The 26178-nt window shown below is 42.2% G+C and overlaps 2 protein-coding genes and 1 non-coding gene across 5 annotated transcripts in view; all 3 read left to right on the top strand.

Moving 5' to 3' along the window:
* Window positions 1-6719, top strand: part of UPF3B (UPF3B regulator of nonsense mediated mRNA decay) — a 46366-nt gene extending 39647 nt beyond the window's left edge. For all 3 annotated transcript variants that reach the window (XM_033945537.1, XM_033945536.1, XM_033945535.1), the window contains 3 exons: window positions 664-824; window positions 1903-2203; window positions 5507-6719. In XM_033945537.1, the coding sequence (XP_033801428.1) occupies window positions 664-824; window positions 1903-2203; window positions 5507-5653 (609 nt within the window). In that variant the 3' untranslated portion in view covers window positions 5654-6719. The remainder of the gene's footprint in view (window positions 1-663; window positions 825-1902; window positions 2204-5506) is intronic.
* A 10028-nt stretch (window positions 6720-16747) lies between these two features.
* Window positions 16748-21660, top strand: RPL39 (ribosomal protein L39). Its single transcript, XM_033947285.1, has 3 exons — window positions 16748-16812; window positions 17017-17120; window positions 21443-21660. Exons 1-3 carry the CDS (start codon window positions 16810-16812, stop codon window positions 21489-21491), a joined length of 156 nt encoding a protein of 51 aa, XP_033803176.1. The 5' UTR covers window positions 16748-16809; the 3' UTR covers window positions 21492-21660.
* LOC117361690 lies at window positions 19099-19228 on the top strand. The gene has a single exon (XR_004539724.1). It is a non-coding gene; the product is annotated as a small nucleolar RNA SNORA69 (small nucleolar RNA).
* Window positions 21661-26178: the final 4518 nt, after the last annotated feature.

Here is a 26178-nt window from a genome sequence, read left to right on the forward strand (position 1 = left end):
GCAGGAGTGTTGTAATTATGCAACTGAATTAAGCTGAACAAGACTTGCCTGCTTAGTAGAACCTTATCTAATCTAATCTAGTCTTCGATTTATATACTGGGTCATCTCCCAACGGAGCTTGACTCGTTTACAAGTAATTAAAGATCAGCAAAAAAACAAACAAGAGTATAGGAGAAAATAAGTATTGTAGGGCAATCAATTCGTTGAATCTTTAGGTAAACGGTTCAAGTATTGTGTAAATAATAAAGTTTTTTGGACTTTACAAAATTGTTGTAACTGACCTATCAATCTGACAGTCAGGAAGCCCATTTCACATTTCTACCAGTTTATAAGCAAAAGATTGACTGAGTTTCCTGGCCGATTTAATTCCTTTGAAGGAAGGGAACAGTAGTTTATATCTCTGTGTATTCCTCGAATGGCAAGATCTAAGGGTATTCCAGTATAAAGGGACCAAATGGCCAAATATTCCATAGAGAAGCTTATGGCAGATTGCTGTTCTCTAGTGTGATACTTCTAGGGCAGGGTTCACTCCTCATTGTGCCTTCTAGTCAAGATTGTTTTATAATGCCCCTTATGATATTGTGCTTGAAGAATTCATTGCAGGATTGTGTACAGGAACAAGTCTCAGTCCTGTTGTACTTAGAATGCATGCTTTTCTTACAGCTGCTGAAGAAGCCAGAAAAAGATGATGAAAGGGATTTGGAAAAAAAAAATAAATCAAGAAAGTCTGAAAAGGAGAATCTGAAAGAGGAAAAGATTACAACTGGACAAAGTACAACTCTGAAGCGATCAGATGGAGAAATGAAAGAAGAAAAGATAAAGAAGTTAATATCTCTGCACTTCCTAGTGTTTTCAGCAGGCTGTATAGAGCTTTGAGTGTAGGGCTGTCAAAGAAATGACCAAATGCAGAACAGAGAATAGAAAGGTTTGAAAGCATGGATTCCCAAACCTGTCCTGCAGCCAGGTGGGTTTTCTTAAAATCCACAATAAATATATACGAGATAAACCTGCATACACTGGAGACCCAGAAAAAGCAAATTTATCCACTATATAGTTAATGGGGGTATTCTGAAAACCCAACCAGATTTGCTGTCGCCGAGATGAATCTGGAGTTTTGTTTTTAATTTCTGAGTGCGTTATTTGCCTGAAGTACTATTCTTGTTGCATGCTGAAAGTTCCCCACATCTCCCAAGATGGTGTTGGCACTCACAAAGCATATTTTCTGGGCTGCTGTTGTAGGTCAGTGGACATCACAAGAAGACTTTGAATGTTTTTGTTTGTTGAGCTTCCCAAATCTGTTCTAATGATTCCATAGCCATAGTAAATATGCATGAGAGAAATTTTGCATATGCTGGATATCCAAATATACCGAATACAAACTTCCATCATGCATATTTATTTCGGATGTCCTGAAAACCCCACTGGTTGTGGGATCCCCACGACAGGTTTCAGAATCACTGTTCATCTGTGAAGTGGCATTTTGCTGTAATATAAAGAGCAAAGTGCTTGTTGATGCTTTCAGTAGAAGTCCACCAGTGGTGAATAGAAGTTTTTGTTTGACTAGTGAAATAAGCCATTAGGTGTTTAGTCCAGAGAGTCAGATTTAGCAGCTTGGGTTTTTCATAAAGATTGTTCAGTCTTTTTTTTTTTTTTTTGCCACTGACCTGTCTCCTCAGTTGTTAGAGGAATGGAAATGGAGTGTACGTCATATCTGCTGTGAATGTTTTCAGTTGGTGTTGACCTTCCTTCCCTGCCTTTCAATAACTCATGGTGCCATAACTCGATGGCCATCATAGGCAACAGGCTCCCGTGCAGTCCTGATTTTCGTGCAGTGCAGCATGCTTCCATCCCCAGGCTAAAACCATCATCTTCCCAAATCCACTCATTTTATTGTATCCACAGAACTGAAGAGGACTATGGAAGAGATTATCGGGAGAAAGACTATGAGCGGGAAAGACGCGTAAGAGAGAAAGAGAAACTGAGACGCCTAGAGGAAGATCGTCACAAGCAGAGGGAGCGATATGAGCGAGACAAGACGTTCCGAAGAAGAGAGGAGGAATTTAGAAAGGAAAGGGACTTCTACAAGGAAAGGCCAAAGAAAGAGGAGTTTGCAGACTTTACAATAAACAGCGATAAAACTGAAAGAACCACCAAAGACGACAGAAAAGAAGAAACAATTAAAAGGGATCGAATAAGAAACAAGGTGCTGTGCTTTCTAGTTTTCTATATGTACATTAAGGAAATAAGCTGTTTTTCTATAAAGTTTAAGGCTTTTGATGCCTTATATTTTGTGCTTGTATTTCTGGGAGAGAAGTTATGCTAGATGAACCATTGGTCTGACCCAGTATAGCTGTTCTTATGTTCTTGTATATTACTAATGGCACTGAAGCTTAACTTGCCCTATCCCAGAAAAGTGGTTGAGGTGACTAAGATGGTATATAATCAAAAATAATAGAAAGTAGAAATTCATAAAAAAAACAAAAAACCGGGCAACACAACCTTTCAACAATGCCTTGTGGGGGTGGATGGAGAGGCTTCTATGTTTTGCAGAGAAGAGCGAGAACAAAACAAAATATCTTTCTAAGCTGCCAGGATAAATGAATTATAGTGATTTGGTTCTGTACTTTTCTATGGACATTCACTTAGGAGCCACCTCTCTACCCCTAACTCATTCAAGCCTATATATCACCAAAAACTAGCAATCAAAGACAAGCAGAGCTTTTAGGCAAATTTATTTTTTGTCTCCAGGTATTTGACCTTTAGCATATACATCTGAGTCGCTGGTTTGAGGTATTGCATGTAGTCCCTAGAACTGTGTTTCTCAACTTTGTCCCAGAGAGCCCCCTTGCCAATCAGGTTTTCAGGATATCCACAGTGAATATGCATAAACTTGATTTACATACACTACCTCCATTATATGCAAATTTCTTTCAAGCATATTCATTGTGGATATCCTGAAAACCTGACTGGCACGGGGGTATTCGAGGCATGAGTTGAAAATCACTGCCCTAGAATATATCAGTATGAGCCCTCACCTGTTCACCAAGGGGCTCATTTTCAAAAAAGATAGATGTCCAAAAGAAAGCATAGATTGGCACTTGGACATCTTGCTAGTTAAAACGTCCAAGTGGGCATTTTCAAAACTGACTTTCCAGATGTCTCTCTGGTTGTTTTGTCTCCAGTGCATCTAAATCTTAAGGGGGGGGTGTTTTGGGTGATCTTAGGACTTAGATATTTTGCAGGGATAACCAAACCATTAACAAAACGCCCAGGGCTTTTTTAAAGATGTTTGGCATTAGACCTGCTTTGAAAATGAATAAGGGTCAAAAAGGTGCCCAAACCGACCAGATGACCACTGGAGACATTAAGGTATGATCCTTCCTTACTCCCCCCAGTGGTTACCGACTCCCCCTCCTACCACCCAAAGATGTGAACCTCCCCCCCAGTACATTCTAACCTGTATTACGAGAGGGTGCTGAAAAGTTCTCATCCCTAGCAACCAACTTCCTAAATTGAGAGTTATTTTGCCACTGTAGCTGAAAAGAGTGTTTTCTTATTTCGTTAAGTGCCAATTTGCAGAAACAAAATTCTGTGTTTTGATATTGTTTCAGATCATTGATTGAAACGTCCATGTCATTCTCTTCTTGGTTGGGCTGAGAACCTTTCAGCACCCCCTCTTACAATTTCAGGTAGCCACACAGACAGCTGAGCCAAGCAGATGGGCACTCTAGTGGGTACTGCAGCGAATGTTGCATTTAAAAATCCCAGGTACACATGTCACTATAACCTGCTTATGCTGTATATAGTGAGCCCTCCAAAACCTACTGTACCTACATAAAGATGACACCTGCAGGCATAAGGACTATTGTTGTGTACAGGTGGGTACAGTAGTTTTGGGCGGATTATAGTGACACGTGTACCTGGGACTTTTAAATGAGACATTCACTGCCGTACCCCCTAGAGTGCCCTTTTTATCTGCCCGGATGTCTGTGTGGCCAGTTTGCTAAGAATGCTAGCTATTTGGATGTCCCAAAAGCTTAAGTTTGTGAGTGTTTTATTTGGACATCTTTGTATTTGAAAATGGTCAAAACGTCTAGACCGGTCATTTAAAAAAAAAAGACGTCTTGCTGTTTTGAAAATAGACATTTTCTCTACTGGATTTCTGGATGTCTCTCCCAAAATAGTTGTTATAAGAAATCTGTGCTAATCCTGTGTAAGGTAGAATTAGACTCTGAAAAGATACATGGCCATAATAAAAACACACATCAGAACACACTAAAAATATGAAGAAAAGTTGCCAGTGAGCAAAAAGGAAAGGAGACCTTGACATAAGACAATGGAGGGGCATTTTCGATAGGACGTCTTAAGTCTGAGTTTGGACGATATAACACCACCCCAGTTAATGAGACCCACTGGGCAGTACATCTTTACAAAATCTTAAAACAATTATCTTCTTAGAAATGTAAAAAAAAAAAAAAAAAATTATAAAGAATTTTATTTGTCTAAGGGGCATTTTGCAAAATCAAAACGGTAAATGGAGGATGGCCCTCTGATTCTGATCTGATAAATAAATTGAGGAAAAGTTGGGTTGTCCTGCTTTGATTCCTAGCTCCAACAAGAGCTGTGTCTATAGTCATGAGTTGTAAGATGCGAGGGGAGAAATGCCTGCCCTGAGGTTCCTTTCTATATATTTCTGGCATTATTATAACACTGATAGCATGAAGCCTCATAATGTTATTAAATCTCAGTCCTTCTGTCGTCTTTGCTTGGAAATTGTATTGAAAGATCAAATGTGAGCAATACAGGCAGCCTTTAATCTTATGTATCCATTTAAGAAGCAAAAATAGAAACCCAAATTGACATGTACATATAACAAATGGCCTTGCAATGTATTCTTATCAATAAGTAACTCTTCACAAAGACAATGCAAGATGTTTATGAAATATTTACTACACCGACAGGCCTGAAATATAACCCCGGGGGTGGAAAAACCCTCAGATGACGGACCCTCCCACCATCCACAAAGTGGTGTTAAGGTGTTTAGGCTAAACCTCATTGTACCGATCATCTTTCTGAGATAAGTTGATTTTTTTTTTTTTCATCTATCTTTGCTTGGTTTCTCATTTTGCACCGCACAGAGCCTGTTTTTTGCAGTCCAGGGGTGGTTTTTTTTTTATACCAATTAAGTTTAGCCTGAACATCTTAACACCACTTTGTGGATGGTGGGAGGGTCTGTTATCTGAGGCCTTTTCCACCCCTGGGGTTATATTTCAAGCCTGTTAGTGAACATTTCATATACCTCTTGCATTGTCTTTGTGGAGAGTTATTTATTGGTACTGTTGGATTTTCACTATATCTGAGTTATTTTGGCTTGCAATGTATTCTGCAGTTCTGTCCATTTCAAAGTATGTAGTCTATGTAATTATGAAGGTTTTGAATTGGCTGTGTAGTTTTTTTTCTTATTTCCTGCAAAGCTTGTGGTACTACATGTATTTGTTTCTTGTAGGATCGTCCTGCGATGCAGCTTTACCAGCCTGGGGTCCGGAGTCGGGGTAGGATAGCACACTGTGAAGAGAATGCCCCTAAGTTGGCAGAGCAAGGTGCAGACAAAAAGCAAGAATGTGAGACACATGAGATAAAAGAAGAAGAGTGAGGACCTGAGAACTTGGCTTCTTCCACAGGTTTACACTGCCAGACACCATGGACACAGCGAGCCAGAAGTGCCTTCAACAAGAAGAGAAGAGGAAAGAGGCAGGCAAAGATGTCTTGCTGCTCGGAGCCCTACAGAGGAAAGCGTAAAGTGCTCTAGAGATGACGTGGGAGTAATATGAATCCTTAATTGTAAAAGTCGGCATTTGTCAGCCTTTGGAGCTTCTGGCTTTGCTATAAAAGCAAAAGAAGTATTTTCAGGGTGCAACACAGAAATCTTATGTGGCCTTAACAAGAAATGCTAGTATCCTCAATCTTGGCATTAGGATCTGACAGCGGGCTCTTTGGATTGCTGCATTGTGAGTCAGTGCTCGGTACCCTGAAAATGTAACATTTCTGCAATGCTGAGCAGCACTCTCTTACAAAGTACTTTGCACTTGGGCCAGTTTGGTCCTTTTGGGGTAGTCCATTTCCATACATGTAGTTGCCAGAAAGAACTGAATAGACCACTCTGACCAGTAGAGTCTTCTCCAGTGTGGAAATCTCCTCGGGGGATACAAACCAGGCCAAACTATCAAGTCCAGCCCAAAACATGGTTTCTTCCAGCCACTACAGTTTTACCAAATGAACACTATAACTCCTGCAGTAATCAGCACATGGAAATGTTCTTAGTAACATCTGAGCTTGTCAGTGTTGGATTCCTTAAAACTATTTCTTGTGTCTGAATGCTCATGTTATATACCTGCTTACTGTCGCCAGGTATCTGGGTTCATAGCCATGCTAGCAGTCGGCTTTTTTTTTTAAACCAGATAATTGTTCCCTTTCCAGAAGACTGAGAACTGATATTTTTCTGTTTCGTTTTTTTTCAGGTGGTACATTTTGCAGTTTTGTTTTTATAGGTGGTTTGCTGTTGGGCAGGATGACAGGTTTTGTTTCCTGCTTATACTCCTTGCTAAGTACTTCACAGCCCAGGGAAATGTTACTGGTATTGACATTCTTTACTTTATCAAATACTAGCTTTAATAATTTTGTACTACATAACAATAAAAGTTATCTATAATATAAAAATACCAGGAAGTTGTTCATTATTTCTGCTTGGCTGAGCTAAAATAGGTATTAAATGTTATTTTCCATAGTTACACATTTGTTTGAGGGTTGGTTTGTTTTTCAATATAGCTTTTTTGGCTCAATATTCAAATGCTGTGTTCACTTTTTTGTTCCTATGTGCTATATCCAGTGCCTCTGGTTTCACAAATCTGATGATGCAAAAAGGCCTGCAAAATTCAGCCATTGCCATGAAATTTCTTTTTTTTTTTTTCCAGTAAATTCATGCTAGGGAACTAAGGACCAGTTAGAACTGGGATGGCAGCAATGCTCTGGGAATTAGAGAATGACATGGTGACAAAATTCATCACCGTTCCCATCCCCGTGGATAACTGCGGGAAATAATCCCATGTCATTTTTTAGTGTCTATTTCAACCTCAGTCCTTCTACACCAGCATTCTTCAAAGCAAAGCTTGTGGGTCAGTGGTTGTGGCCATTCATACTCTGATTCTTATGTGAGCCAAGGATAATGAAGCCATTGTGACATCACTGATGTGATTGGCTCTTAGGCACTGGTGGAATGAGGCATTATGACATCTCAATATCTGCTCTGGATACCAGAGACTGACATTCTGTAGTGTCTGTTTCAACCTCGGTCCTTCTACACCAGCATTCTTCAAAACAAAGCTTGCGGGTCAGTGGTTGTGGCCATTCATACTCTGATTCTTATGTGAGCCAAGGATAATGAAGCCATTGTGACATCACTGATGTGATTGGCTCTTAGGCACTGGTGGAATGAGGCATTATGACATCTCAATATCTGCTCTGGATACCAGAGACTGACATTCTGTAGTGTCTGTTTCAACCTCGGTCCTTCTACACCAGCATTCTTCAAAGGAAAGCTTGCGGGTCAGTGGTTGTGGCCATTCATACTCTGATTCTTCCCTCTCTCCTTAAAGAATGTCATGAAGATGGTTTCCCGCGGTTATCCGCGGGGACGGGAACGGTGATGAATTTTGTCACCGTGTCATTCTCTACTGAGAATCTCTTCCCTCATCTGTGTTGCTGTAAGTCTTCAGGCTGTTTTCTCTTCCTCTGCTGCCTCTGTGTACAGTTCAAAAACTTCAAGTCCTTGGCAGAAGAGGAGGCATACCAAGATGCGGTATAATTGCTGTCCCTCTATCGCCAGGTGGGGCTGGGAATAATCACAAGGAGAGGAGAGGATGAGAGCGATGGGTTTTAATGAGTGTGTGAGATGACAGGAGGCAATGAGACAGTGGACCATTTCTCCTTCCATTTCCTGATCCAATGACCCTCCTTTTTTTTTTTTTTTTTTTTTTTACTTCTCCCTTTTCTTTCTGGGGTGCACAAAATGTCAGAAAAATGTTGTGAAGTAATATGCACATTTTATACTAATGTGCAAATCTAGGCAAATTTAGTGCAAATATGTCACTAGCCACCAATTTCAGAATTTTTTTTTTTTTTTTTTTTTTTTGTTAACCTTTATTAACACCCTCTCTGGGTCATTGATCCAACTCCTAACATCAACCCAGAAACCCTCTTCTATGGCTACTACTGCTACTTATCACTTACATAGCGCTGAAAGGCGCATGCAGCACTGTACATTTTCAAAACAGAGAATTCCAACTGGTCTGCAGTCAAAGGCAGACACAGAACTAAAAAAGAGTTAATTATTTGGATTACAATTTTATATATAGTTTTTGAATAAACATTCCTGAACCTTGTACATTCTTTCTGCACTATACATTTTGACATTTATAGACGGTCCCTGCTCGGAAGAGCTTACAATCTTAACTTGGACAAACAAACATGACATATAGGGTTGTGGATGCAGAACCCAAGGTGAGAGGCGTTAGGAGTCTAAAGCACTCTCAAAGAGGTGGGCTTTTAACTGGGCCTTGAACACTGCCTGAGATGGAGCCCACCATAGAGATTCAGGCAGCTTGTTCCCACATACTCAAACTATCTTTCCCCTCGTTAAAAGGCATCATGTATGCAGGTAAATTTGGGAAATCCCTTTTCTTCAAATTCACTGAGCTTTGGAATAACCTCCCTGCCCCGCTGTGGAATCTAGGCTCATTCCAATTATTCCGAAAGCATCTCCAAAATGTAAAGCTATCTATTTAAAATGTAAAGCTATCTATCCTCTTCATAACCTCTAATTTCTTTTTATGTCCTTCCCTCATTTATTGAATTACCTGTAAACTGTTCCACACTCTAACTTTATGGAGATGATGCGATATACAAACTTAAGGTTTAGTTTAGTTTAGCAAGGCAGAAGGGACAGAGTCTGGAATTGGCAGCTGAAAAGGGCACAGAAAGGAAGGACTTACCAGTTGAGCAGACTCATAGGTGGATGGGGGGGGATCATAGGGGGAGATAAGTGAAGAGTGTCTGTGGTAGTGCTATGCTATTGTTAGTGACATGCAGCAAACGCATCCCTTGCTGTGTGATAATAGTCAAGTGCGCAAAACCTAGGCCTATTGTTAAGGAGATGGAGCACTGGAGGTCTGGAAGTGTGTGTGCGAGGTGCAACACTGACGTCAGTGGCTCAGATAAAGACAATATAGTATACAGGCAAACTTTGGGGTTTTAAGAACATAAAAATAACCTTACTGGATCAGACCTATGGTCCATCTAGCCCAGTATCCTGTCTTCACGGAGGCCAATGCAAGTCACAAGTACCTGGCAAAAAGCCAAATAGTAGCAGCATTCCATGCTACTGATCCAGGGCAAGCAGTGGCTTCTCCCATGTCTGTCTCAACAGTGTATAGAGTTTTCCTCCAGGAACTTGTCCAAACTATTTTTAGAACCAGCTACGTTAACCGCTCTTACCATATCCTCTGGCAATGCATTCCAGGCAAAGTGCTGTGTATGCCAGAAGTGTTCACGGTGTCTCCTAGGTCCATTTTTCAGCAGGCTGCAAGTAAGAGTTTATAGTGTCACCCATTGATAAATATTTGCTACTGCCTAAATTGCATAATGGTTACGGCTATGCCCAGCCGACATGCAGACTCGGGTTCAAGTCCCACTGCAAGTTCCACAAACCCACCTTAACTGTGAACTTACATGTATCCAACCCACCCACTGATAGATTATGAGACACCCACTGATACAGAAATGACTCGCATGCAGCTTTACATTTTCTATGTGCTACTTGTTAACATGGCCATGGTGTGGGTGCCTACATTTGAAGATGTCAATTTGGCATATGCACAGTACCATTAAGTACTTGTTAACATAAACAAAGGATGATGTGTCTATGGTATGGGCACCTACATTTGCTTTGCTTGTTGAGTTTAAAATGTTTTATGCAGTGTGTAGAGAGAAGGGTTTTCTCTATGTTGACACCAGTGAGAAATGGCCCCAGTAAGTAAGTTTCCTTCCATTTCTCAAAATCTAAGTCGATTTCCCCCCCACCCCCTCTTCCATGATCTCTCACATCACAGCTTGCTTTGCATGGGTGAAAGCTTCAGGATACCAGCCTCGACACATCATGATAACCTGGGACTTCTGTAAAGAGCATTGTATGAGGCAGGGCAAAGAGTGACTGTGCAGGCAGTGAAATCGCTGAACCTACATTGATCCCCATTGGACGATGAAAGCAATGCTGTAGGTCCCATAATGCACTAAGATGAAGTGGGCATAAATCCTGGAACAGACCAATGTCTCCTTACTGGAATGGGTCACTTCACAGCTTTGTGAACAACATAACTACATTGTGTTCCATACTATGTGTACATAGGAAGACGGGAAATTTACAACCTAGGTTGTTAGCAGACAAAACACAATTCATCCTGCAGAGATCTCACATCAGAAGCATTGTACACCTATGTCCCGAGGTAAGCGAGGTTCATAAGCTAAGGATATACTGAGTATAGATATCAAAGCAGTACTAATTGTTAGGAAATGTTCACCATTTCACTTACCTATGGGTCAACTGTACCCATGCCTGCCCTCTTCAAATTGCTGGAAGGGGGCTGAGTGACACAGGATATAGAAATCATGAGTGGACCCTGGAAACCTAGTGTATGGTCAAACATTTTTATTGAAGGAATAAAGTAAAAATACATTCATATAATACATAAATATATTCCTACAAATTATTTCACATATTTTAAAATTCTAATCCATATAATCTATAAAATATGATCATTTTTCCAAACATTTTATAAGACAAACCATAGTCCCCCATTTCACCCCTCCTTCCCCTCCTTCCTACCCTTTCCCCCTTCCCTCCCAGGATGAAAGGTGACAAAATCAGCCAGGTTTTGGAATGCAATGAAGGCAACCATAGCTTCAATGTAATTCATTAAGAGTTAAACTTCTTGCTCTAAACTAAACCTTAAGTTTGTATACCGCATCATCTCCATAAAGACAGAGCTCGGCACGGTTTACAGGTAATTCAATAAATGAGGGAAGGACATAATAAGAAATTAGAGGTTATGAAGAGGATAGATAGCTTTACATTTTAAATAGATAGCTTTACATTTTGGAGAAAAACCAGGTTTCCAGATGCTTTCAGAATAATTGGAATGAGCCTAGGTAAAAGATTTTGAATATATGGGTCCCAAGTTTTCAAAAAGAAATTAGTTCGTCTAGGTCAGATCGATGAACCTCCCAAACCTCAAATAAAAGTATACAATAAAATTGATTCCTCCAATGCCAAAAACTAGGAGGTTATGTCTTTAACCAATATTGTATAATACATTTATGACCTACCATACAATCTTTCTGAAATAACAGGCATCTTCCTTGTCCATATGCCCCACAATCCCCCCCCCCCCACATGCCTTACCAAAAAGTACTCCCCTTGGAGATACCACCACAGGACTATCCCATAATAAACCCAAATATAAACCTAGTGTAAACCCCCTAGTGGTGATCATCACAATTGAATTATTACAATTAAAAGTATGAGGTGTTATAATCACGGTCACATGTTTCAATAGGTTTCCCTTTTAATTCATAGTAACATAGAGGTTAAATATTTGGGATTATTTGTTGTAACTTAAATTTTAAAAAACAATAACTATTGAGGGTGAAAGGAAGCTAAATAGGTATGTCCCCAACAATTGTTAGATGTTGTTTAAACATGGTAAATTAAATTTAAATGAATAGCAAAGCTAATTTACTATTCATGTGTGATCAAGTTGATAACACCATTATAGTTAGTGATAATATTCAAACCTCAAATATGTCATGCCTTTCAGTTTAATACCAACTTTGTTCTAGGTCAGGATATCCAAAGCCAGAGGTAAGTATTTGACTAGGACTAGGTGACTAAAACTAGGGTTACCATATGGCTTCAGAAAAAGGAGGATGGATTGAGACATCTGGGTTTTACTTCCATTGCTTTCAATGGAAATAAAGCCTAGCTGTCTATCTGTCCTCCTTCCATTGTTTTGTTTGTTTGTTTTTTTTAAATTCTTTATTCATTTTTTAATCTTACAAGTGTACAAATAATAAAACATTTAAAATTAAATACATCACTTGAATTTCTTTCTAGTATAACATCAAATAAATAAATTTATTCCCTTCCCACCCACCCTTTCCTTTAGCATTCAATCAAAAATATACAAATATAAATATTCTTTACTATTGATTAAATCTATAGTAAAAACTTTAATTCATCCTCCTCCCCCCCATTTGCAAATATACTTTCAATAGAAAATGGTGTCTACTCATTACAATAAGTCGTCAATGGCCCCCAGATCTTTTTAAATTTATTATAATACCCTTTTTGAATAGCAATTTTGCTTTCCATTTTATAAATGTGACATAACGAATTCCAGTAGAATTTTCAGTAGAAGTAAAACCTGGATGTCTTAATCTGTCCTCCTTTTCCTGGAACCATATGGTAAATCTACTTCAAACCAGAGAGTGTTTCTCAGTCCCAAAGTCTGCTAGATTGGCTGCTTACTTCCCTTCTCCAAGTTGGATCAGGTTCCTTTCTGGCAGGCCCATCTTCTCTTCTGGGCTGCTACTCCCTCTCGAATTGACTTCATCTGCTACTCCTTTCAGGCGCATGGTGTAATGGCTGCCGCTGCCACTCCCTCTCCTCTGCTGCTGGCTATGGCTGCCGGTCCCTCTCCTGCTGGCTCCTCCAGCCACCAGCAGCTTGCATAGTAGACCTCCCTTTCTGCCTTCATTGCCTCCTCTCCCCCCTCCATCACCCGGGGGGCAGCAGCACTTCTGTGTTCATGGGGGAGTTGCCAGCAGTTTTATTCTTTGTTTCAGCTACTGGCCCTGAAGGTGGCAATCCCTCCCCTTTCCTATTTACATTAGCATCATTATAAACCACCTGCACATTTAGAGAATGAAAATGTTTATAATTGTGACAGATCACTTCCCTTTCACTGGGCATGCAATCAATTGCTCCCATCATGTGTGATAGCCCTGTGATATTGTGAAACTGGTCACCCAGGGCCTCCCACTGTTGTCTAGTGTAGATGTAGTTCCTAACCTGGCCCATCATGGCATGATGGAGACAACGAGACACATAGGAAGAACCCATTTCACCAACTGTGGCCAGAGATGGTTGAAAACTGCTGGAGCAAAAAAAAAAAAAAAGTAAGATGATCAGTAGTTTTGCAAGGCCTGGAATAGCATGGAACCTGTCTGTAATGCAGGGGTGTCAAAGTCCCTCCTTGAGGGCCGCAATCCAGTCGGGTTTTCAGGATTTCCCCAATGAATATGCATGAGATCTGTTTGCATCCACTGCTTTCATTGTATGCTAATAGATCTCATGCATATTCATTGGGGAAATCCTGAAAACCCGACTGGATTGCGGCCCTCAAGGAGGGACTTTGACACCCCTGCTGTAATGGGATCAAGCTCTGCCTGGGTCCACTCCTTTTCAACATATTCATAGGGGATCTGACTCAAGGGCTTCAAGGTAAAATAACACTATTCGCCGATGATGCCAAACTATGTAATATAGTAAGTGAATGCAGTTTACAGAATTATATGGCGCAGGACCTGCTTACATTGGAAAGTTGGTCCTCAACCTGGCAGCTAGGCTTCAATGCTAAGAAATGTAAGGTCATGCACCTCGGAAGCGGAAATCCATGCAGGACGTACTTCTTGAACGGAGAAACTTTAACTAGGACTTCAGCAGAACGAGATTTAGGAGTAATCATCAGTGCAGACATGAAAACTGCCAATCAAGTGGAGAAGGCTTCATCTAAGGCAAGGCAGATATTGGGTTGTATCAATAGAAGTTTCGTCAGCCGAAAGCCTGAAGTCATAATGCTGTTGTACAGGGCCATGGTGAGACCTCATCTGGAGTACTGTGTGCAATTCTGGAGGCCACATTACAGTAAAGATGTGCACAGAATTGAATCGGTTCAACGGATGGCCACCAGGATGATCTCGGGGCTCAAGGGTCTCTCGTACGAAGAGAGACTGAACAAATTGCAGCTCTACACTCTCGAGGAACGTAGGGAGAGGGGAGACATGATCGAAACATTTAAGTACCTCACGGGACGTGTCGAAGTGGAAGATGATATTTTCTTTCTCAAGGGATCCTTGGCCACAAGAGGGCACCCGCTCAAACTCAGGGGCGGAAAATTTCATGGCAACACCAGAAAGTATTTCTTCACAGAGAGAGTGGTTGATCATTGGAACAAGCTTCCAGTGCAGGTGATCGATGCAGACAGCGTGCCAGACTTTAAGAATAAATAGGATACCCATGTGGGATCCCTACGAGGGTCAAGATAAGGAAATTGGGTCATTAGGGCATAGACAGGGGGTGGGTAAGCAGAGTGGGCAGACTTGATGGGCTGTAGCCCTTTTCTGCCGTCATCTTCTATGTTTCTGTTTCTATGTTTCATACAATTCCCTAATCGCAGCTGAGCTCACCCAGTACATAGTAACCACCTGATCTTCCCACTGCCCTTGCAGTGCCCTACGTAGGGGAACATGCGAGGGTGACGTGGATGTTCCTCTCACCTACGAAGGTGGCGCTGCCTCTGCACCAGCTGCTGCTTCTGTCCCTGTTGTGCTGGTGCTGCTGCCTGTGCCTAGACCAGTGGTTCCCAATCCTGTCCTGGAGGACCACCAGCCAGTCAGGTTTTCAGGATAGCCTTGATGAATATGCATGGAACAGATTTGCATACCTGTCACTCCATTACATGCAAATCTCTCTCATGCATATTCATTAAGGCTATCCTGAAAACCTGACTGGCTGGTGGTCCTCCAGGACAGGGTTAAGAACCACTGGCCTAGACTAGTGACTAGCCCTAATCAGGTACTTAAGTTGGGGCTTGCCCTGCAACTCAGCATTTTTTTCAGAAAGAATAATGGCCAGTGGCCCAGCATGACTGTATCAAGCCATAATGGGAAACTACATTGGTGGGTATCTACTTGCCTTTTATTGGCTGAAAACTGTGTATAGAGGTGGAGCTGTTTGGCACACGCTACCATGCACTATTTTCCAGACATGTAGTGTGGCTGAAAATACATTACCAACACGCTAACATACTTTTGTACATGCCTAGCCATACCTATTTCTCCACCGAACTCCACCCAGGCATAGGTAGCGGAATGCTTTTTTGTTTGGGAGGGGCCCAAAAGCTCTGCTCTAGACCTCTCTCTCTGGCTCTTGGCTCCTCCACATACCTTCCCACCCTTGTCATTTTAAATCTTTGGGCAGCCATCAGCAGCAATGAGCAAGCCTGCTGCCATTAGCCTGCCCCAGAAGTCATTCTGCAGCAACGTCCTGTTCCCATGAAGGCGGAATGCTGCAGAATGAAGACTTCCAGGGCACGTTGACGGCAGCAGGTTGACTCGCCACTGATGTCTGTCCAAAGATTTAAAATGACAGTGGCCAGGGAGGAGTTAGGTGGGGGAGTCGGGAGAGCTGCCTGCCAATTTTTGGCGGGCCTATGGCCAGGGCCGGATTTAGATGAAAAAAGGCCCTAGGCTATTCCACTTATGAGGCCCTTTCACCTCCCATTTTTAAGTTTGTAAATTACATGAGAGATAATAAAATACATCATTACTGTGATATATATCAATATGTTAAATGAAACATATTGTTATTGGTACTAACCTTTATAAAAAATGTGACACGGATAATAAATAAAAGTCGAGAACACTTATTTGGACATTTATTCTCAGCACCATATATAGTACTTGTAACAATAACTAATCAAACATAACACACAACATTGCCCCTTCCTATGTCCATAGTGCCCCCAGTGCGTCCTTCCTCACCTCACCCCCCTCTCTGATGCCTGCCTGCCTCCCATCCCCCTTCCATTGAACACCCCCCCCATGCATCCTGCCTGCCTGCCTTCCATTAAAACCCCCTCACCCCCCTCCGATGCCAGCCTGCCTGCCTCCTATCCCCCTTCCACTGAAACTCCCTCCCCCCCCCCCGATGCCAGTCTGGGCCGCCCTGTCCTGACGGATCCACGTTTTGCCTCTCTCTCCGCAGGGCTGGGCTTTGCCCAGCTGTTTCCGGACTAACGTCTTTCCCTCCCCGATCCTCCTCCCAGGGCGAGAAAAAGAAAGGGAGAAGCCGAGTCGGCGCTTCGTTGTGGCCGGAGCCGGTTCTGATCCCGAAGCGTAGAATTTCTCCTTATTTTCAGTTCAGTGTTTTAGTGTTCACTGTTTTTAGAACAGTGTAATTTTAATTTTGCTAACAATTTGAATGTAGGCCCCTCTTGATCTTGAGGCCCTAGGCTAAGCCTAGTTAGCCTATAGGAAAATCCGGCCCTGCCCATGGCCTCTGTGGCCACCCCCGTTTCAACACCTATGCGCCCAGGGAAGTGTTATATGCATGTGCATGACACGTGTTAATGCACTTTTTACCACAAATATTCCCTAAGGCGGACAAACACAACAGTTCTCATATGCTAATCCCTGCGCTTATGGCCTAACACAGCTTAGTAAAAGGAGGCCTTCATCATCGCAATATTTTGCGCCCTTTCTCAACACAGTGGGTAAATACCACTAGGTGGCGCGCTTCTCGCCGGTGCTTGCCCATCAGAGAAAGCTCTATGGCCCATGCTTTAACCTTTCACCTCCCGTACGTTCTCTCTTTTCAGGCTCCGCCATTGTGTTGTGTGGCTGGGGGGGTCGTTCGCTATGGTGAGTGAATCGGTGTCCATCCTGTGCCCTTGGTAGTCCCGGTCTTGCTTGAAAGCCCCAGTTAGATTCTTCCCGCTGTCACTGACGTGGCCGTTGAGGAGCCGAGGCAGGAAATGAAACGCTTTTCCTGTGCCGGGCTGGGGCCTACGGCCTGGAGGTTTCGAATGCTGCTCTTTTATCTCTCTCTGCTTTTTTTTTTTTTAGTCGTCCCACAAAACCTTCAAAATCAAGAGGTTCCTGGCTAAAAAGCAGAAACAGAACAGGCCAATCCCTCAGTGGATCCGCATGAAAACTGGCAACAAAATCAGGTAATGCCAAGAACATCCATCTGCTGCTGCTCTTTGCCCGCAAAAGGTCCCCTTTTCTTAACTGGAGACTCCTTAACTGAGGTCTGCCTTGATGGTTGTTTCTTGTGCTTCAGTGGCGTTTTCTTTTGCGCCTTGTGAACTCGAACCCTTTGCAGGGCCACATTTGGGACTTGTAGATACTTGGAGGGCCTCAGAAAAAAAAAATAGTTAATATCCTAGCTTGATTTTAGAAAATTGTTAAAGACTCAACTCTTTGATAGGCTGGTATCTTAATGCATTCTGCTTCATTTTTTCAATCAAGTTCCTTATATTCAATTTGATGTATTTTATCTTTTCTATGTATTACTTCTTTCCGGTATGTTCTGCATTGTATTGTAAATGCTTTCTGTTTTTAAGTCCATTATTCTAATTTGTATTTTATCTGTATCCCATGTATTAGCTCACCTTGTTGTGAACCGCCTAGAACTTTTTTGGTATGGCAGTATATAAGAATAAAATTATTATTATTATTAAAGAAATTACAATTTTGCATGAGGTAAAACTCTTAATAGTTTATAAATCTTTCCTTTTGGCTAAGTCTTAATAATAATATTATTTATAGCTAAAGAGATATATGATCAAGAAACTGTTTTATTTTACTTTTGTGATTATGATAAACATACTGAGGGCCTCAAAATAGTACCTGGCGGACCATGAGTTTGAGACCACTGTCGTAAGACATCCCTGAGTAAGGAATCAAAAGTTGTAAATCAGAAACTATCTAGAACTGGAGCTCATCATGCAAAGTCTCTGGAAAGAGTACTGAATTAAGAGCCATTAAGGGTTACACTAGATATTTTTCTAGGAGTCACACTATGGCAAACCCACTAGTACATAGGTGTTGGAACTGGGGTGGGGGGAAGCCATGGGTTGCATGGCGCCCCCCTCCAAATCCAAATGATCTCCACACCGACACCGCAATTGGAACAAATAAACACCAAAACATGACAGACCGTGGGGCTAGCCGCCGCCAAGAGAAAACGATACTGGTTGGGGTTTTTTGGGGGAGTCGCAGCCCTTGTTCTCCAAACAAAAAGGGGTTCCGCTGCCCCTGCACCAGTATATCTGACCTTTACTATTAGCGCTATTCTTGTTTTATGAATCAGGCCAACCCTTTAATCTGCATTCCTTATTTTATTAGACATTGTTATTCCCATTTCACGCCTGTAGAATAATCTTTATAACAAACTTGTTTACTCATTACTGGACTCAAGATAGGCTCAGAGTTTTCAAGCCTGTGGTTGTTCCATAAGTTAGGAGCCAGGAAATAAAAAAATAATCTTCCAGGATTCATTTGTGCTAAGCCAGTCCCACAGGAAGTTTAACATTTTTACTTAAGATGCAATTTTTAATGGCATTTCTTGACTGCTTTGTAGGAATGGTTCTTTCTTGGTTTAACCATTGGCATTCTTTTTATTTGTAAACAGCATTGTCCTGCCTGTCAGCTAAAATGGTATATCAAGACTGGACTAAATAAAATAAAACACATTGCATGTAAAGAGCATTCATAACCACTGTGAATTACTCTGTGACTGAGAAAACATTTCATTGATGCATAAGTTACACATGGTACAACACTGTTCACAGCAGATTAACCACCACCCCCTCCCCCAACTGTATCCACTCTGGCTTCCTGTCTTGTCTGTTTAGATTGTAAGCTCTTTCAAGCAGGGACTGTATCCTTCATAGCTCTGAACAGCGCTGCATGCATCTGGTAACACACTAGAAATAATTAATAGTAGTAGTAGATGTGAGGGCCACAAATTATTTGTTTAGAAGCTATTTTGTAATCTGCTCCTTCCCCTCAATGATAAATGCACTGCTGCCTTTCTGTTGATATATTCTCCTAGGTCCTCTAAATGCCATAATTGCTGAGCAAATAGATGGGAGCTCACCCCAGCATTATTGGGGTATTATGTTTTTCTGGTCCATTCCTGTTAGAGCAGGTTGCAATTACAGTGCTTCATCTTGTGGGAGTACTGCCATTAGCCTGCTAAGAGTAAAGCTTCCACTACATGCTGGTTTCACTTTTCTGTGGGTGGAATCATTGGTTGTTGGTATCTACAAGTAGGTTACAAGAAAAAGTTGTTTTAAAATAAGAAAACAGTTCAGTTTACAAACTTTCCAAGCCTAAGAGCAGTTTTTCCTTGGAAGGTCAGCATAGAAGGGTTCGTGTCCTGTATAGAAACTTCTAGCTGCCTATTTCCATTGAAGATAGAGAAAAAGCTGCATCATAATCCTTGGACTAGCCAAAATTTATTTTGTGGTATTTCTAGCAATCTAGCATAATGCTTGTGATTAGAGAATGACACCGGGACATATTTTTCCCTGCCTCACAGGAACTCATTTTCCTGTCTCGTCCTAGTGAGTTTTTATTTCCTGTCCCTACCCCATTCCTGCAAGCTCAATCCTCATCTGCACAAGCCTCAGATATTTAAAAAATCATAAGTGTTGGAGGCTTGTGCGGTTAAGGCAGAGCTTACAGGAATGGGGCAGTGACGGCGACAAAACTTTCGGGGACAGGGAAATTGAGTACCTGCAGGGATAGCGATAAACTTTGTCTTTGTGTCGGAGTTGAAAATTTTCAGCATAGTAGGCAGCAGGGTGGATTTGATTTAAATCCATATTTTTACAGAAAGATTTATTCTTGCTGGTATAATCTTAATATTTACAACAATATTAAGGTTTGCATTTTGCACACATGCCTGCCTTACCCATAGGCAGAGGAATTTCATTAAAATGTTCCCAAACTGGTTTTGGTTTACAGCCTGCTGCCATCATAGGTTTTCTTCTTCAAGAACAGAATAATATGATAAACATCAGGCTATACACACAAAGATCCCAAGATTTGTGGAGTATTCTGCTCAAAAGGTTTCACTTTTATTTTTACTGCTTGCTCCTCCCTCCTCATATTTAACTCCATGAGCAGATACAATCAAACCTCGTTTTGTGAGTGTTTTGCAAGACGAGCAAAAGACTCAAGCAAATTAACTCGCAAACCGAGCATTGACTCGATTTGCAAGCCCCCACCCCGGGAACTGGCTTTGTTGCTCCCCCGAGGCCACCGGCGCTGCTCCCTCCCTTTGCAACCGTGATCTCCTCCTCCTCCACTGATCGGCCCTGTCCTTACCTGTGTGCTGGTGCTGAAAGTGCCTGCTACCAGTTCTGTGCTGGGCTGCTGCGGGGCCTTGAGCATCTGCGCATGCTCATGGCCTTCTGCCTCTCACCTTCTCTGAGATTCTCATGATATCTTGAATCTCGGAGAGGGTGAGAGCCAGAAGGCCTTGAGCATGCGCAGATGCTCAAGGCCCGGCGGCAGGCACGTTCAGCACGGGTGAGGACAGGGCTGGTCAGTGTGGGGGGGGGGGGGGGCGGGGAGCAGCGCTGCTGGCCTCGGGGGAGCAACAAACCCGGTTCCTGGGGTGGGATGTCAAAGTGGAAGACAGCAGTGGGAGAAGAAAGAATGGGTCAGGTGTCGGCTCAGGCAGCTGTGTGGGGAAGTTAAAAGCACACAGTGAGCTGCCACCAAGGCTATGGAGTCGGAGTCGGAGGAAATTTCGGGTACCTGGAGTCTGAGTCAGAAGTACAAAAAACTGAGGAGTCGGAACATTTATCTACCGACTCCGTTTTTGAACTTGGCATACCAATCACGAACGATTCTTTCAGCTATAGCACCCACTATATACACAGCACAAATGTTGCGAGCAGCTTCTGCGGCCTTAGAACCTTGATTAAAAGCAAAAAGAAGGTGGTGTCGAAAATGCTCATTTCTCTCAACTTGACATTCCATTTTAACGATCTGAAAATTAACCAGTGCTGTGGAGTCGGAGGAAATTTTGGGTACCTGGAGTCGGAGTCGGAAGTACAAAAAACTGAGGAGTCAGTCGAACATTTTATCTACCGACTCCACAGCCCTGGCTGCCACTATGGAGAGGTACTGCTGAACCAGTGATTCCCTCAGGCAGCCTCAAGGCCTTGGCTAGGCTGGCCCACCTCTGATGATGCAAAGGGCACACTTTTTAAATGTAGAGTTACATAAAATACATTGAATAATATCCTGCGCTATTTTTTTGATCAATTTTGTAATTCTGTAAGAAACCTAGAGATGGTTTTCTCTATTAAGGTTCTTCACTCTCCACTGACGCCTTGACCCTCTCTGTAGGTGATGCCAACAAGGCAACTGAACTCTACCTCACTCTTGTGTTAATGGAAGTTTATGTTGGACAAATTGCACAGATTCTTTTCACCTCTTAACTTTGCTCATAATTTTTCTGTTTTTTTAGGTACAACTCTAAGAGGAGGCACTGGAGAAGGACCAAACTTGGCTTGTAAAATATTCAACATTTTGAATGGCACATTATGTCCTCTAAACCATATGATCTGCTAGACTTGTCAAACTACAGAAGATAAAAAGACAATGCAAAGTGTCATTTATATTGGTGACCTCTTGTGTGTAGTAGACCTTGCAATTGAATCCTAGTAAATTGTCCTTTGTATTCTACACCTGGTAGTCTTCTTGCTAAGTGTGAAAGAACGTGTGGCTGTGTGTGTACCTTAGTGGAAATTCACTGGCTAATTAGAACTAAATGCTGAAATAATGGGTAACAAGTAAAGCTTAAAACCTGAATGGATGCTGGAATTTAATCCTCTGCTGAATGCTAATCTCTTTAATTTCTGGAGTAAAAAAAACTATGTTGATTTTTATGAGTCAAATTCTCCATCATAGGTCTTTAAAAACACCTATGAACTATGAAGTTCCATTTATAATCATCAATCGTGAACTTACAAGAACTTTCCAGTCTATATATTACATTACATTATATTCCGCCTTGCAATCTGTCAATTCTGCCGTCGGAGAGGAAGTTCTGGGCCAGCCAGGCAGCGATTGGCCCGAAACTTCCTGTCCGAAATTAGAATGGACGTCGGGCAGAGGAAGGCTGGTTGGCTTGGACCATCTGCATCCTGTTTACCGCCTCGGGATGCAGGTAGAATGCAAAGGCAAGGCGAGTCTATTACGGAGCCTGGGATGGGCTCAGCAATCGACTCGCATTGCCTTTGTGATCTACTGGTCGATTGCGATTGACCTTTTGGGCACCCCTGGTCTAAATCCACAGCACAGCTCTTAATGAACCAGGGCAGCATATGCTGTGGGTTTTTTTTTGTGGACTTAAGAAAGAAAGGAAGTTAATCTTGCTAGCAACACAAATTTTAAGTGACTTTGGGCTAGATTCACTAAGCTCACTGATCAAGTCCCGACCTGATTCACTAACCTTCCTCCTGATCTGTGCATGCAAATGAGGGGAAGGGCATCCAAAAGTAGGAAGGCAGCCATTCACATTAAAAAAATTAAGAAACACCAACTGGGCTGCCTGATCAAAAAAGAAGTGACTGCTGAGGACCAGTCATTCATGTCCTTGCTGACTCCTGAGCATTTTCTACTATGGGTCCTCTGGTATCTCTCCTACTCTCTGCCGCCCTTCCCCGCAGTGCGAGCTTGTGGTTTTAAAGCGGGGCTGCACTGCGGGGAAGGGTGGCAGAGAGCAGGAGAGTTGGGGTGGCATGGTCATTTTGCTCTTCTTGCTTCGGTCTCTGCTTAATGGGCAACTTGCATTAACCATGGGCTCGCGAAGGAGCACGGAGTGCATGCGCAGACCAGCTACAGGCAAAGAAGATGGTTTGCGCATGCGTCGGGATCACTCCGCAGCGATCTGTGTGGTCGGTGGACCAATAGTGAATTGGTCGGCCTACCACGGATCGCACAGGTTAGTGAATCTAGCCCTTTGAGACCGTAGTTACCGATTCATCAAATGGAGAAAGCTGTTGAGAAGGAATGGAAAGTTGGCTGTTAGGATAACTAGTAAACTGCTTCATTTTACCAAGGATCCATCCAAAAACTCTTTATTGCCTATGTCTATTCAGAATAGTCATATTTGTGAAAAAGTGTCGCCTCAGGGAGAGAAGATCATCATTATGTCCCAGGAGTGGCATTGGACAATGTAGAAATGGGAGGAGAGTGTGGTGCAATTGGTTAGAGCTAGAGCTTCAGCACCCAAAGGTTGCGAGTTCAAACCCCAAGCTTCTCCCTGTGACCCTGGGCAAGTCACTTAATCCTCCACTGCTCCATTGTGAGCCCACCGGGCAGATAGGGAAAATGCTTGAAGTACCTGCATGTAAACATCTTTGAGCGTGGTGATAAAACTACAAAAAGGTGGTATATAAATCCCAATCCCTTTCAGTTACTTCAAGGTTGGCTTCCGGGTTTGGTACAGATGCTTTTAAAAGTTTTCTGAACCAGAGATAGTGATCACACGATCATAGTGGCTCTCTAAATATGAAACCAACTGAGAAATGATATGAAGGCCATGGAATCTTGACCAAAATAATATGGGCTAGTGAGATGTGGTGCCTTTCTCTCTTCAAAGGTATCTAGTAATAATAACTTTATTTTTATATACACTTCTCCCTCATTCGCGGGGGATAGGGGCAGAGCCAGAGTGCGAATGGTGAAAAACTGAATATCCGGCTCTGACCCACCCCCGCCTCCCCCTGGCATCCCGGCCTTACCTGGTGGTCTAGCTGGTTTTTGGGGCAGGAGCGATCTACGCTCCTGCCCCGTACAGATAGCCATTAAGAAATGGCTGTGGGGAGTTCCCGTAGTCTCTCAAGAGACTACGGGAACTCTCCACAGCCATTTTCTAATGGCTATTTGCACGGGGCAGGAGCGTAGGAAGATCACTCCTGCCCCGAAAACCAGCTAGACCACCAGGTAAGGACGGGATACCGGGGGGAAGACAAAAATATGGGTGTGTTTTTTCCTCCTCCTCCCCCCCCCCAAAAAAAATTGCGATTATGTGAAATTGCGAATGGGGAGGGGGAAGTGTACCGCCATACCACAAACAATTCAAAGCGGTTTACAAGGGAAGAGACTGTATACAGACAGCGACATTACAGAGAACTTTTGAAATTACATTGGCATGTTAAGATAACTATTTATTTACATACTGCAAAACCGTGAAGTTCTATGTGGTTTACATTTACAAATACGTAGTTTAATATACAATAGACTGAAGAGAATTGGAAAGTTAAAACCAATGAGTAAAAAAACCCTAAAAGATCTGATTATTGCATAATAAAAATTTTACAAATTACCTAAATATTTCAAAAACAGATGTGTTTTTAAATGTTTTCTAAATTCCCCATAAATTTCAGTAAGCCTAAGCAGTTGATCTAACTCTTTGCCCCTGCCTGGTATGAAAGAAGTTTACATTTCCCCCTCCGTATTTGTGAATTCCATATCTACGGATTCGCTTATTCACGGTTTGAAACCAAAAAAATTCATTTTCATTTTTCAGGCTATTTTAAGCCCTGTAACACCCCCCCCCCCCCCTAAGCCTTACCTAGTCAAGTTTATTTGGAAGTACATCGACGTTGAAGAGGGGTCAGAGAAATTTGTCAAAGAGAGAAGTTTTGATTGACTTCCTACACATTTGAAAGCTACACTCTCTCCATGCGAATAGTAGGCAGAAACCATGCTGCTGTATATCCAGCACCTTCAGTAATGGAAAACCACATAATCCATTTGCTCAAACATGGAACCCTGGCCCGCGAGTGGTAGTTTGATAGTTCAGACCAATTCTTTGAGGGATATTTGTGCATGTTTCAACATCAAGATCTGGTCCTCAAAGATAAATGAATAATCCAAGTTTTATATATCTTCTCCAAGTAAATAAACAACAAAACATGAGCTCTTACTGCCTACCATCCTAAATCTGATTTATGCATCTTTATTTTGATTAAAACCAAAAAAATAAACAGTATATTATTTGCATGGGTTATCTGTAGACTGGCCCATCCTCCACATTGCTCTGGTTTTCGTGCTATAGCTGTGAATATTGGCCTGGGTTCTCAAACTGGCGCCAATATCAGTGGCTGCCACTTGTGTGTCAATCGCGCATCAGCACCAGTTTCAGAATCATACCGACGTGAAAAATGGGAAAAGGTTTTCTGGACCTACATTTCCAGCACTTATCTTTGTGTGAATCACATTGGCCACACCTACTTTGGCGGCCATCAGCCTAAAGTGGCTACATAGGTAGGGAGAACGAGAGGGCACTTTCTAAAATTGAAAGGGGATAGATTCCGTACGAACGTAAGGAAATTCTTCTTCACCCAGAGAGTAGTAGAAAACTAGAATGCTTTTCCAGAGACTGTCATAGGGGAAAACACCCTTCAGGGATTCAAGACAAAGTTAGACAAGCTCCTGCTGAACCAGAACGTACGCACGCAAGGCTAGACTCAATTAGGGCACTGATCTTTGACCTAAGGGCCGCAGCATGAGCAGACTGCTGGACACGATGGACCACTGGTCTAACCCAGCAGTGGCAAGTCTTATGTTCCTAATTCACATGCCAATTTTCAAGGCACGGGTATGCACCTCAAATTGCAGTTAAAAACACCAATTGGACTTTGGTTTTTTTTTCTAAGTTCAAGTATTTTTATTAAGTTTAAAACAGAAAAAGTATACAAATATTGAATAAAACAAATCAACTGTACAAATGCGTATTATATGTATAAAATGTATATAGCAGATATATAAAACCAGTACACGCATTATCAGTAAATGGTATGCATGCAGACATAAGTGGACTTTGTTGTTTAATGGAGGTATGGGCGCCTACCGATGCCTAGAAAATCAGCGCCAGTTCGAGAATCTGGGCCATTGTGCCTACATCTGGAAAGTTACAGGACTTCACATCCATGTAGTACAGAAATAATCCTGAACAGCCCAAAATGGTCTGATTCTCAGAGGGGCAGTTATCATTGAAGGCAGTCTAAGGGACATAGGAGAGGGAGGTCAGACTCCATATAGGAATCTACCCAAAGTTCCCAGATCACTGCTAGGGCTACCGTGGCTATTGGTCTGATGCCGCAACTGAGTTTACATGACTAATTTTTCAGCTTTCTTCAGGCTTAAACATCAGTCCAACAAACTCAGGATTAGAGAATGACACAGGGACAA

Source organism: Geotrypetes seraphini, chromosome 5 (genome assembly GCF_902459505.1).
Source record: "Geotrypetes seraphini chromosome 5, aGeoSer1.1, whole genome shotgun sequence".
Taxonomy (NCBI): domain Eukaryota; kingdom Metazoa; phylum Chordata; class Amphibia; order Gymnophiona; family Dermophiidae; genus Geotrypetes; species Geotrypetes seraphini.